The following is a 14,018-nucleotide window of genomic DNA, read 5'->3' on the forward strand; positions in this document are numbered from 1 at the left end:
CGTGTGTGTGCGTGTGTGTGCGTGTGTGTGTGTGTGTGTGTGTGTGTGTGTGTTTTTCTTTCTGTCCATAGGCACTGATGTGTATGCTGTCAGGAAACACACTGGCTCAGTTACATGACAGATTCACAAGCGCTTGGTACTGTTTTACTTACTAAAATGTTTATTCACACATACACATAAATGTAAATGTCATATCCATATGGCCCATATGAGCTAAATGTAGTAATACATTCCTCTAATATGTACCACACAGACAAAATAAACTTTAATCCAGTATTATATTAACATTTGCAAATCAGAATTGCAATCATAACTTGGCCCTCTGGGAAGAAAGATGTTTCCTATTATAATGTACTGAAACTGTACTTTATCAAGATAATTAAAGTTGACATTTTTTTCCAACAATTGAATCTTTTGTAATAGAATAACTGGTAGTTTAAATCAACATGATAAAATTTTAACTATGACTTAGAAAAAGCTGAAACTATGGTTAAAATGTATGTTTGTGTGTGGATTTAAAAGGGAAAAGACAACTACTACTACTACTACTAATAATAATAATAATTATTATATTTATTATTATTCAACTAAATTAACTAAATACATTTTTGATTGCTATTACCTGTAATCTTAGGAAAAGACAAGACTATGGTTAAGATATGTGTGTGTGTGTGTGTGTGTGCGTGCGTGCGTGCGTGCGTGTGTGTGTGCGTGTGTGTGTCTTTAGATGGAAACGAGAAAAACCTCTTTTTAACCTTTTTGAATTTTCAAAATATATTTTACATTGTTACAGCTTACATCCAGTGCATTGTATCTTGCATAAATAACTGTTTATTTATATTTGAACATTATATAATTAAAAAAAAAAAAGTTAAAATAGTTTATTTTTTATTTTTTATTATTATCTAACATATATTACACCCTTAGGTCTGAAGTGCATGCTGGGTAGAGTATGCCAAGTATGCTTTCACACACAAGGAATTTGTCTTGGTGACAGAAGCTTCCAGTGTACAGACAGGATAACAAAATAAAAATAAATATACAAAATCAATACACAATAAACAAAAAGACAATAGACAGTATATGTACATATATGCTATATACAAAATTATAGCATATTATGGCAAAATGATAGCATACTTGAATTTAAATTAAACAATAACAAAGCAGCTTTGTCTGTTTACAGTTTATTATCTTGTGTTTAGGTTGTTCATAGTTTATGGATTCATAATAATGTTTAATTACATATTTAGACCTTGTCAGACAGTAATCAATCATCATGTCACTGCTTTCTATCGAACTGCCACCTAGTGGTTACTGTATGTCACTGCACATCAACTGGATCTGCTGTAAGGTTATTTATAGTGTGAGTGAATAGAGATGACGTGAAAAGACATTAAAGGATTACAGCATAACTAATGCACTGCAGGATTACAGACAAACGGGGGTAGAGACAGAGCTGGAGGTAAACAGAGAGAGAGATCTCAGAGAGATCTAGATAAAAGGCCTCCAGGTGAAGAGAGAGAATCACAGCAACTGAGCAAGTGATTCAAATCCAGTAGACATTAAAGATTTAAAGGCTCCGGTGCACTGCATCCTGCATGGCACGCTCAGGTGAAGACACGCTCACAGGTAAGAGGATAAACTAACACAAATATAAAGGAGACAACTGTTTTGGTTGGAGTGGAAGGAAATCTGGAATTGATTTAAATGCCGGATTCTTTTTGTGTTTTTAATATGGAAATTTCGTATTTATGTCTTGATAAGGATTCTATTTTGCCATTTCAATTATTAATATAAATGATTTATTCATAAATGCATGCGTTTATGTAAAAGTATGTTTATATGTATATATATAATGTAATTTTATAAATGTCATATTGCAATTCATATAATTAATTATATCTATAAATAATTTATTATATTAATTGTAATATTACATTTTATGTAAATGACATAGTATTACATGTATTACATTATTATTTATTACATGAATTTCCTTTATTATGAATTCTGAATCAAAAATTGAATTGAAAATGTTATATTTCAGAATGTAATTTTATAAATGTAATATTGCATTTTATACAGTACATGATGTATATAAATTATTTAGAATTGACATTTATGTAATGAACGTAATTTATGTTATTAATTAATGTAATGATTACATCTATTACATTAAACATAAATCATTATATTGATTTCATTTATTATACATTTTTAATCAAAAGTTGAATTGAAAATGTTATTATATCAGAATGTTTTGATTTGTTTTTGTTTTTAGTTTGTACCTTTTTGCTTTAATAATGGATTGATTACACTGATCAATAATTTATTACTTTTGATTAGTGAATTATAACATACAGTATATATATTTCTTTTGATTTGAATTTTTCCATAAAACTGCTCATTTCAGTAAAATCATGGATTTTAATGGTCTCAGATTTCTGTGCCCCATCTTAGATGCTTTTGATAAATTGTTTATTGTTTGTTTATGTATGTGCGTTTGTGTTTTCGAGCAGCAATGAATATAGAGAGGATTATCGAGTGTATCAGAGAGGATGATCAGAAAGGGCTGAAGGCAGAACTACAGCAATTTATTCGAGAGGTACTTACAATTAACTAAAAACTGATTATATTCAGTCCAGTGGCTCCAAAACCAGTGTATTAATAGCATTCATACTGACAATACATTTCATCACAAAACAATCTACTTTGTTGTGTACTCACAATTCACATTTTATGTAACTGCTCTTTTCTAATTCAATATTTTCGCTCTCTCCTAGTATGCACAGTGTTTCTTCTGATTTGGAGGAGAGGGAGAGAAGAAGAGTAAGAGATATTTGAGTGCAATTACACACACACATTCAGAAATGAGGTCTCCTCTAACTGTGCTCATATTTAAGATTTCTGTATATGAACGCCATGGAGTTCTCTGAGCCGTGCCGTTTTCCTCCGGGCAGGAAATATTCTTGCATGTCCTCAGTTGTTTGCTGATACTGCAGCTGATGTGATCCTCGGCCTGCAGCTCATTAATATTTAGACCATAAGCTCTCTACCAAATCCATCCCAGAGAGCAAGTCAGTGTTGATGTGTGGACGTTAATTGCATTGAATTAACATTACAAAGAGATGTTGGTTTACTATAATTTTTGCATCCTCAGTAAACGTTAAGACTGTTGAAATTTCAATAAAAAAACATGTGAATTGTTCACTTAATTAGAGTTATGGTGTGATGCTGATTTTACATTAAGATTTTAATCTCAACCAAAATGATGGTTTGGATGAAAACTCAACATTATATCTATCTGGGATAGATTTCTCTTCCTGGTCTACTAGCTCTGTTACAGACTGTTAAAACACACACTCAGAATAAATATATTTTACATATTTTCTTTGTCTTATCTTTTCGGATGGTGTAATAATTTTCTTATTATTCTGTTGTTTGGCTGCTTGTTCAATCTGAAAAGAGGCTGGAGCTGGAAGAGGTATTATTTTCTTTTTTAAAAGCTACATTCTTGAATTTTCTAAGGCTACTGACATCCTGAAAAGCATTTGACGGCTGTTAACCCTCTGGTGGTCTTCAGCGATTTTAAACTGTAAAATCGTACCTTCGGAATTTTTTTTTTTTTTTTTTTATATTTTATGATCGCCATAAGAAATTAAAAGGAAATACAAAAATACGGAGCTATTTCTGGGGGGTACAATCTACAAATCAGCCATGATGAAATAGATAGCCTAAATCTATATCCAAATGCAAATCTAATCAAAGTAAGTAATCATGTCTCAAAATACTCTTATAATAAACTAGGGGATCACAGAGCATATATATTTACCATAGACTGTATAAAAACATGGACGTAATATCCGTGACGTCACCCGTAGGTTTCTGAAGAGAGTTTTTGAAGCTCAAAGTGGGCGGAGCCGGCCATCGCCAACTTGGCAGCGCGTCACTCCCGGATAATCGAAAATGGGCAAAGAGGCGGGAGCTGGTTGCTGAAACCACGCCCACCTAGCTCGACGGTGGTGACAGCAGCGGCAATCCACCTGTCACTCAAGTGGCCACGCCCTTAATTATGCAGAACTTTAAGGCTTAATATAATTTAAAGGGACGAGTTATAAAAAAATTCACCCCCTCACAGTTGTCATGAAGGGCAAAATTAGCTATATAGACCAAAACCACTTTTTGTACCAGGCTGTAAACATATTTTTTCTGCTGTAAATTTGGGCATTTTAACATGGGGAGTCTATGGGACTGACTCCCTTTTGGAGCCAAGCGGCCAGTCGAGGAATTGCAGTTTTAGTCACTTCCGTGTTGGTTTCAGAGAGAGAGCGGAAGGTTGCCGCTTGATATTTACATATAAGGCTACAAAGGCATCTAGTGGTTACATCATGGTATTACATATGAATTTCAATATTACTCCCACCAGAGGGCACCAATCTGCCTAGGATTTTCTACGTATGTTGCATATAAATATAAAACAGTTTTCTAATATTTGTTTTATTTTATATAGACATATACTTTTTTTTTCTACCAGCAGGGATTAAACCATGTAGGGCCCTATTAAATCCATTTATTTTTTCCCCTCAAATTATTTGTTTTCCGTTTTGATTTTTCAGAATTTTGTTTTACTTACATTTTAATAAAAAGATGTCTAATCAATTAAATGCATAAAACTTTAACAATTTAAGAATATACACACACAGATATTTATTACTAAACATTTTGGTAATTAATGCATAAAACTTTAATTTGATTTAATAACTTTAAAACTTAACTTAATTGAATAACTTTAAAATTTAATCAAATGTGAACAATTCCATTCATTTTTCACAATCAAATAGCTTTGCTATATTTTTAAGTTTTCGCTGTATTAATTAAAAATTGTTTGAAATATTTTGCTAATATTTGTATAATTTTATATATAGGCATAAATATATAACTTGGAGATGAATATTGTCTAGTACCATGAAAGAACAAATATTATTGAAACAAAATATATTATAATCATTCAATTAAAACAAAATTACTTATGCTTATTGCCCTCAGTCTGTTTTGACCGTCCTAATTGCGGAACACCAGAGGGGTTAAAGGTGTACAATTTCTGCATTGCTAGCGACACCCATAATTAGTGATTTGTTCCCATAATACTTTGTGTTATTGTTTTGGTCACTGCAGTTCCGAAAGAATAAAGTGCGGGATTATATGTCAGACTCTGATTCAGACTATGATGAATCCAGTAACCCAGATGTCATTTTGAGACAGGTAACCTTGGCTCTTATAAACAAATACACACCTAAACCATTTTAAAACCAGTTTCCGCCTTTGTATCATTTGTTTCATTCCCTCAGGCTCTGGCTACAGTTTTAATCAGGTTCCTCCAGACTGAACCGCAAGGGCGTGTGCTGAAAGTATGCCTGAGATCCATACGGATTCTCTCGAGGGACAAAAAGGTTTTGGGCCCTCTGATCACTGACAGAGCTCTTCTCACACTAGCACACCTGGGCGGCATCAGCAATGCACCTGTTCCCAAAGAAGATACCGACGGCGACTCTGACCCCTATAATGACATCATCGAGGCTATTTCTGAGAGCAAATTGGGTCGAGCGGATGAGGATGATCACGGCAGTGAGGAAGACGATGGTTCTGGGGCCGTAAGCAGTGATGTGAACGACCCTGTGGTCTGGGGCCAGAGTGATTGGTGTGGCGAGCGTAAGGCCAGCACGTTTTCAAACATGAGCCTCAGACCTTCTCGCAGGAGGAGCAGTGTCTTCAAAGCTCTCACTCCTGGTAAAAGAGACAGCAGAGGAAGCCTGGGAGGAGAAGAGGAGGAGGAGGAAAAAGAAGAAAAAGTTGATGATGAAGTCAACAGGAAGGAAGTCATGAAAATCTTCTGTAACATTGTTTACAATAGTACTTGGGCACAAGAGAGAGCCAGCGAACTCAGGTATGAATCATTTCAACTTACAGTTTCAAATTCTAACATCTTTCCTCATGAGTTCTATGAAAAATGCAAATAAAAGAGTTTTTTTTTTTTTTGCAGCCAAACTGTGTAGTTACATTCATCTACCAGCAGGAGTTTAACTTAGGGCCCTATGAAAAAAAGTTTCTTTTTTCTCAATTCTGTGTGTTCCGTTTAAGTTTTCCAGATTCTGTTTTAATGGTTTCATCAAATTTTAATCATCATAAAGGAATTTAATTGAATTGAATGAACAGAAATGAATTCAATTGAATCAACTTAATCATAATCAATTGAATTCATAAAACTTTAGCAATTTCCTAATTTATTAACATTTTTTACAGTTATAGTGCCCTATGAAATTTATTCATTTATTTCTTTTATTTTATTTTTTCAGAAATTCTGTGTCGTCTGTCTTAATTTTTCTGGATTCTGTATTTTAGGATTTAATACAAATTTATTATCAAAAATATTGGTAATTAAATGAATGCATAAAACTTAGCAATTTAATTAGTCTTTTAGAATGTAATCAAATTAAATTTGAACAGTTCCTTTAATTTTTGGCAACTATGGCAAAATTTGGCACATCAGAGGTTTATTCTTTAAATGAAAGAAAAATTGTGATATTCCTTAAAATTATTATTATCATTATTATTATTATTACTTTCAGAAGTACATTTTAGTATACAATAGTAATTTATTTGTGTCATCATTTCTTCAAGATAAACCAAACTTTTATTTTGGCGGGCTGAAATGCTGATGAAGTGACTCTCAGAGCAGCTCTGAAGATGAAGTGAATATTTACATTTATATTTTTAACTTCATATTACTTCATATTTAAAATAGCAGCCTTTTGCTGTTTAAGATTCACTAACTGTACAACCCTAATCTTTGATTTAAACATCCAAATTTTGCCAAATTCTGTGACATTCCGTGTTATACAGTAAATTCCATTTTTTATGTCTAGATTCCATCTGTATTTTCATGAATTCTGTCTGCAAAAATCACAGGGCCCTATTTATGCTAACCAGTGAGAGATTAACCACTTGGTTACAAGTCATTGCAAAAAAATAGTGAAGTTAGTTTTGAAAAAAGTGTACGAGTTAATGCAATGAAATTATTGCATTTTATTTGTTTGTTAAAGCTGCAGTCCGTAACTTTTTTTATGTTCAAAATTTACCGTGTTTTTACCTTGTCCTGAATCACTACGGTACACCTATAATAAGTGTTTATATTCGGATTATTTTAGACTGGTTCGGGTAGGTACCGCTGCAGAGTACCTGCGTGATTCGTCATAGACATAAACAGACAGAAGTAGCTCTGGCTACAATGTTCTTCCGCAAGACGCATGCAGTTTATTAACCGCTAGAGCGCCAAAAGTTACGGACTGCAGCTTTAAAGGGTTAGTTCACCCAAAAATGAAAATTTCGTCATTAATTACTCACCCTCATGTTGTTCCAAACCCGCAAGACCTCCGTTCATCTTCGGAACACAAATTAAGATATTTTTGATGGAATCTGAGAGCTGTCTGACCCTCCCATAGACAGCAATGATCCTTACACGATCAAGGTCCAGAAACATAGCAAGGACATCGGTAAAATAATCCATGTGACATCAGGGGTTCAACCGTAATTTTACGAAAGCTACGAGAATACTTTTTGAGTGCAAAAGAAAAAAAAAACGACTTTATTCAACAATTCGTCTCCTCCGCATCACCCTAGCGCCATTTTGGAGAGTATCCACTGAACGTAAATTGCGTATGCTGTTTTGTGTCAGCTGCACCACGCGGATACGTTGTTTTCGTTCAGATCAAAGCATAAACGACATAAACAGCGTATCCGCGTTTAATAAGTTATTAATGACAGAATTTTCATTTTTGGGTGAACTATCCCTTTAAGTGTTTATGGGGCCACTGTATTCGCTGAAACTAAATATATTTTCATGCCATATGCATTTTTTCTTTTCTCTCCAACTGTTTGCTGTACTTCAGTCTCCTCTGTGGTCTGACAGAAAAGCTAAATAAGGAGTTTCAGTCCGCATCTTCCCCCTGTGGTCACTTTTACACACTCCGGTTCATGTTTTTACTGACGGCGTTGAGATCTGAACTCAGAGCACAGCTGAAACAAGTATCTACTTTTTCATCTTCTATTTTAGTGAATTTCGAGCGAATCTGCTATTATATAATGTACACTACTGTTCAAATGTTTAGGATGCATTATAACTAATCAAAAGTGACAGGTAAGACATTTATAATGTTACAATGTTAATGTTTTCTATTCATCAAAGTATCCTGAAAAACAAATGTATCATGGTTTCCACAAAAATATGAAGCAGCACAGCTGTTTTCAACATTTAGAATAACAAGAGATGTTTCTTGAGCAGCAAATCAGAATGAATTCTGAAGGATCGTGTGACACTGAAGACTGGAGTAATGGTGCTGAAAATTCAGCTTTGCATCTCAGGAATAAATTACATTTAAAAATATATTCAAATAGAAAGCAGCTATTTAAATTTGTAATAATATTTCACAATATTACTGTTTTTGCGGTATTTTTTATTAAATAAATGTAGCCTTGGCGTGCATATGAGACTTCTTTCAAAAACATTAAAAAATATTTCTGACCCCAAACTTATTAATGTCTATATTATAATGACTTTTTCTTAATTTGTAGGAGGGAGGAGTGCCACTGTTGACCACAGTGCTGGAGAAGAGTTTATCAGTCCAGTGGAAGGAACAGTATGAGGTCATGCTGGATCCTACAGCGCCTCCTATAAGTGTGGAGGACTCACAGCAGGCTCAGGAGGCCCTGAAGATTCTATTTAATATCACACACAGCACACACACTCAAGAACCAGAAGAGGTGAGTGTATGCAGAGATTATCATCACACTCACCTCCCTTATAGACAACTATGATTGCACCACGTGATGTGTCAGATGGTGTTACTGTAGGACTGTGATTAAAAACCCACACAGTGCACTGAATAAACTGATATAATGTAACTGTTAATGTCAAGGTTCTCTTTGTGCCTATCAGGAAGATGCATCTCTCTATCGCCACCTGGCTGCAGTTTTGTGTCACTGTCTGATGGTGTCCTGGGAGGAGGAGGAAGCTTCAGATGAATTAAAGGGGTTAGTGTTGATAAATACCGTTGTAATGTAATGAAAGCCCTGTTGACATCATCTATAGCCTTAATTATCCACTAATTGAAAATGTTGGCATTTACGATGCGTTCCAGTCAAAAGTGGAAGTCAAATATAATTTAAATGTAAAAAAAACTTTATTGGCATGATTGACAAGATCAAGACAAACATAGATAATAAAAAAAATAGTAATAAAAAAGAATAAAATATATTAATAAATAATATTAATGAAATATGCAAAAGAATATTAATAGAATAATAATTGCAATATATTAAATTAAAATACTTTGTCTACACTGTTTTGCATCAATAGACTAGTGAATTAGAAAATTAGATCATGTGTATAGTGCACTTATTAATTTGGCTGAGAGATGCAAATACTTTATTGGCATGATTGACAAGATCAAGACACAGACACACACACACACACACACACACACACACACACAGAAGTGAAAGATAATAGAAAATAGTACAAAACATGACTCCAAAAATAATAATTGAATAATAATTGCAATATATAACATTTTGCAGGCAATAAATAGACTAGTGAATATGAGAATCACGTGTTTAATTTGGCTGACGGATGCAATGATTGACACAAGCACACACACACACACAAGACAAAGAAGTGAAAGATGTTAGAAAAAAAGAAGAGAAATAAGACCATTATAAAAATAAGAACAGAATAATAATTGCAATATAAAGTCAAATCAATTAAATAATAAAACACATTAAGACTACACTGTTGTGAAGGCAATAAACAAACTAGTGAATATTAGTATCGGATCACATGTGTAGAGCATATATTAATTTGGCTGACAGATGTCTAACTGTCTTCCCTCAGTAACACCTGCGTCTGATCTGTTTGTGACCGTTTAAAAAAATGAGGATTTAGATGTGACTTTTTCAAAGAATTTCTCTCTCATATCTCTAAATTGATCATAGTATATAGGCCTCTTTAGCCAGTGTACCTTACCAGTGTCACCGTGAGCACAAGCTCTTCCTTCTTCTGGATGCCATGTTTGTCTGTGTCTGCTTTTCTCCACTCATATGAACGATTCATGTAAATGCTTCAATAAAAATATGAGCTGTACATTTCTGCATTTCAGTTCATTTTATAAACTGACAGAGGGAACGTTCGACTGAAAGAGGACAGATTTGAGCATATGCTTGTCCTCATCTCGCTCTCGTTCTCTCAGGCATGCAGCGAATATGCTGTCTGCTCTCCCGTTGAGCTGTTTAGACGTTCTGGTATCTGTGCCTCTGGATCCAGACTCACACCAGATGAATGGAGCCAACATGGACTGTGTGCACAACCTACTCATGTACATGGAGAGAAAACTGGGGCAGGTAAAGAGAAAGGGGAAGAAATAAATGCGGAAAGGGAAATAAAAAAAAATAAACAATAGGGTAAAATGTCTTCATGATCCTTCAGAAATCATTTTAATTTACTCATTTGCTGCTTGAGAACTTTTGATCAATTTAATGCAGTCTCGTTTACTATTCATTTCTTTCAAATAAAAAGAATAAACATTTGAACGGTAGTGTAAATTGTACTTTTTTAAATGCATTTTTATTTATTTAGTTAATATTTTAAAAAATTTGGGTTAGAGAGGATGAAAAATAAATATAACTATTAGGCTACACTCTAAAAAATGCTGGGTTAAAAAGGGACAAACCCAGCTATTGGGTTGTTTTGACCCAGCGGTTGAGTTACTACCCAGAAGGTTGGGTTAAACATTTAACCCAACCGCTGGGTCAAAACAGCCCAATTGCTGGGTTTGTCCCTGTTTTACCCAGCACTGGGTTGTATTCAACCCAGCATTTTTTAGATTGTATTATATAGATTTTTGGCCTAAAAACCTGGTCTTAAAAAGACTGATGAGCCGGTGTGCCTCCTCCTCTTTCTCCTCCTCTGTCATTCCCTCCATTGGATCAGGCTGCTCCTCTTCCACCTGTCCCGTCACTGGATTCACTCGGTCTTTAATCTGCCGGTACTCCTCGGTGTCCGAGTCTGAATCGCTAGAGTACTGCGTGCCTGATGATGTGGCCTTTGACCTCTGACCTCCTAGCAAACCTCTAGTGGCCAGGAGCCCAGCTGCATTTCCATATCCAGTGTACTTAATCAAACGCCTCACTGGAGTAGCCGGGGAAAAAAACCCACATAGACTAACTAAATGACAATAAAGGGTCTTTATTGGCTTCTATGGTTCCATGAAAAACCTTTGACATCCATGTAACTGTTCCATTGGACAAAGGGATCTTTATAGTGGAAAAGGTTTTTTAACTTATAAAAAAAAAATATATATATTAAAGCTCTACACTAAGAAAATGGTTCTTTTAAATAGAAGCCTGTTTCAGCAACAGAATAAAAAAGGTAATTGCAACTTTTTTTTTCACAATTCTCTCAATTCTGACTTTTTTCATAATTGCAAGAAATAAACTCAGAATTGCAAGATATAAACCCGGATTCCGGAGAAGAAATGTCAAAATTGTGATACATTAGCTTCTTTGCAATCACATGATTCTGATGGAGGGCAGGAAGTGAAAAGCAGAATGGATGAGATGGCGGGAAGTCCGCACTGTACTGGTTTAGACACGCTTACAAGAGAGAGGTATAAACAGAAAATCACAACATTGTGATCCTTATGTTATGAAGAGGAGCGATTTTTCAACTAAATTGAAATACTTGCCTGCCATTGAGGCAGTGGAATGGATACGTCTACGTGTGGCATTTAGCGTTGAGTGAATTCGGACTGTCTCATGTTGAATGCGTGAGAGTTGACAGCCCTGTATCTATTTATATATTTCTTTATTAATAACTTAATTTATTATTGTATCTTATATTAACCATTTGCACACACGAACATTTCTCCGACTCGGCTCCTCCTGACCGCAGAAGCTGTTTTTCAAGCCACTTTTTCCTGCATTTTTCAGTCAATTTCTTTCCTTTTCCACCCTTATGAGCAACAAATATTCGTACACGATAATAGCTCCTTGTGGTTTCTCAGTTTGACCGATTTGAGCATCCATAAACAATGCAAAACATAGGCATTTTGAGTTTCTGCTAACGATTCCCATATAGAAAACGTCCTGATCACGTCCTGCCCTCCAGCTGCATTTCGCGCCACAGTAATGACGTCATGTGCAAACAACCTATCATGACGCAGAATCTGCCATTTTCATTTTGTCCGACAAACAAACTAGACAGAAGAGTAGATTAACGTCGGTGGACTTGAACTTGAAAAATGGTGTGTATTTGCGTCTTTTCATGGTTGAAACAAGATACCCTCTGATGTTCCTTCATGTTTATTTCGTGCTATATCTAATAAAGAGATGAACGTGCCAGTTGAACTGAGGAGCTACAGCGATCTGTCACGACACATTAAAGAGCCACAAATTATTGTTTGGATTTCTTTAAAAAAGCGCAAAATTTGAAAGCTGAGACTTCGTTTCATAACAAAAGTAACCTGCTCTGTCTTGTCTGTTGGCGCGTTGTGTCCTCTTTGCTCCGCAATGTATTTTTCACTGCTTGAGAAGACGATGTGTGGCCTGAGAGCGCCAAGGCTTGTCGGACATAGCAACAGTAACTAAGGGGGGCGGGTCTTTGTGAAATGTCAAATGTGAGATAAAGAGTCGCAATTACCTTTTTTATTTTTTATTCCATGGTGGGGGAAAAAAACAGAATGGCGGGATTTAAATTCAGAATTCCAAAAAAAAAAATTAGAAAGTCAAAATGTAAACATAGAATTGCGGGAAAATCAGAATTCTGAGTTTATACCTTGCAATTCTGGGCCCGTATTCACAAAACATCTTAAGGCTAAAAGTAGCTCATAACTCCCCGATTTAGGAGAAAATCTTAAAAATAATTGTCAGTCCTAAATTTAGGACTCCTAAATTTTTGCTCTAAGAGTATTTCACAAAGCATTTGAGCACTAAAACTAGCTCCTAAATCTGTGAAAGGTTAGGAGCAGTGAAGAGGAGTCCTAAGTCACTAAAACCAAGCCACAAACTATCCTAAAATAGCTGTTGCCGGCGATCTGCCTCGAGTCGGAACGTAAACGTTTTAGAAATATTAACCAGTTGGGCAAGAAGTAACAGCTGTTCTTGCGTCCAGTTATTTATTTTATTTTTTTTACGTTTGCATGTATTAGGCCTACTGTCATCCATAATTATCCTACTCTGTTATTTAAAAGGCTGTTTATATGCATATCCGCTAATTGTTTTTGAGAAGCATACATGTAAGAGGCTGACAATTAGCTGAACATATACATGTTTAATTAGTGACTCTAAGCCTGCATCTTAATATCTTTATTTGAATGTCAATTAACATTTTTATTTTTAAACCTTTATTTATTTGTGCTCTACAATATTCCCGTGAATAAATCTCTGACAGACTATCAGCCAATCACTGTGTGCATAGTTAATAAGCATGCTGACATCACCCATAGCAACGAGCTCAGCCCCGCCCCCTTACTCTGAGCTTAAGACTTCTCTATTCCTTAGCAGCTTTGTGAATAGCTTTTAAGAGAAAACTCTTAGCTGAAAACTTTTACTGCTATTTAGGAGAACTCTTAATGGTAAGATCAAATGTTTTGTGAATACGGGCCCAGGTCTGTAGTACATGCTGATGATGATGATGATGCTGATGATGCTGATGATGTCGCCGCTCTCGTCACACAGGTGCGCATCATGTTTGAGGTGCAGGACCTGACTTATCCTGCATTTTAAAATCTTTATTTGAATGTGGCAATTAAAATTTTTTATCTTTTAAACCTTTATTTGAATACGGCAACATAATATTGCGCTCGACAATATTTCCGTGAATTAATCTCTGACAGAGACTATCAGCCAATTACTGTGTGCATAGTTAGTAAGCATGCTGACATCATCCATAGCAACGAGGTCAACCC

At 35.1% G+C, this 14,018-nt stretch overlaps 1 protein-coding gene across 2 annotated transcripts; it reads left to right on the forward strand.

Moving 5' to 3' along the window:
• Positions 1 to 1,444: 1,444 nt before the first annotated feature.
• On the forward strand, positions 1,445 to 10,485 carry LOC107664604 (synembryn-A-like). Of its 2 annotated transcripts, XM_016455217.1 has the most exons (10): positions 1,445 to 1,632; positions 2,523 to 2,608; positions 2,787 to 2,832; positions 3,470 to 3,487; positions 5,179 to 5,265; positions 5,352 to 5,947; positions 7,950 to 8,085; positions 8,632 to 8,820; positions 8,996 to 9,090; positions 10,305 to 10,485. In XM_016455217.1, the coding sequence occupies exons 3-10, from the start codon at positions 2,788 to 2,790 to the stop codon at positions 10,477 to 10,479; spliced, it is 1,341 nt and encodes a 446-aa protein (XP_016310703.1). In that variant the 5' UTR covers positions 1,445 to 1,632; positions 2,523 to 2,608; position 2,787; the 3' UTR covers positions 10,480 to 10,485. The 2 variants fall into 2 exon arrangements, with proteins under 2 accessions (XP_016310703.1, XP_016310704.1); XM_016455218.1 differs by lacking the exons at positions 2,523 to 2,608; positions 2,787 to 2,832.
• The last annotated feature ends 3,533 nt before the right edge of the window (positions 10,486 to 14,018 follow it).

The sequence above is a fragment of the Sinocyclocheilus anshuiensis genome, unplaced genomic scaffold (assembly GCF_001515605.1).
Source record: "Sinocyclocheilus anshuiensis isolate Anshui unplaced genomic scaffold, SAMN03320099.WGS_v1.1 scaffold287, whole genome shotgun sequence".
NCBI classification, from domain to species: Eukaryota; Metazoa; Chordata; class Actinopteri; order Cypriniformes; family Cyprinidae; genus Sinocyclocheilus; species Sinocyclocheilus anshuiensis.

Bases quoted from the DNA above. Each gene is read 5' to 3' on its own strand.
- LOC107664604 (XM_016455217.1), top strand. From the start codon at position 2,788: ATGCACAGTGTTTCTTCTGATTTGGAGGAGAGGGAGAGAAGAAGA. The intron at 8,086-8,631 runs GTATCTACTTTT...CTTAATTTGTAG, and splicing joins TCAGAGCACAGCTGAAACAA to GAGGGAGGAGTGCCACTGTT. The intron at 9,091-10,304 runs GTTAGTGTTGAT...TCGTTCTCTCAG, and splicing joins GCTTCAGATGAATTAAAGGG to GCATGCAGCGAATATGCTGT.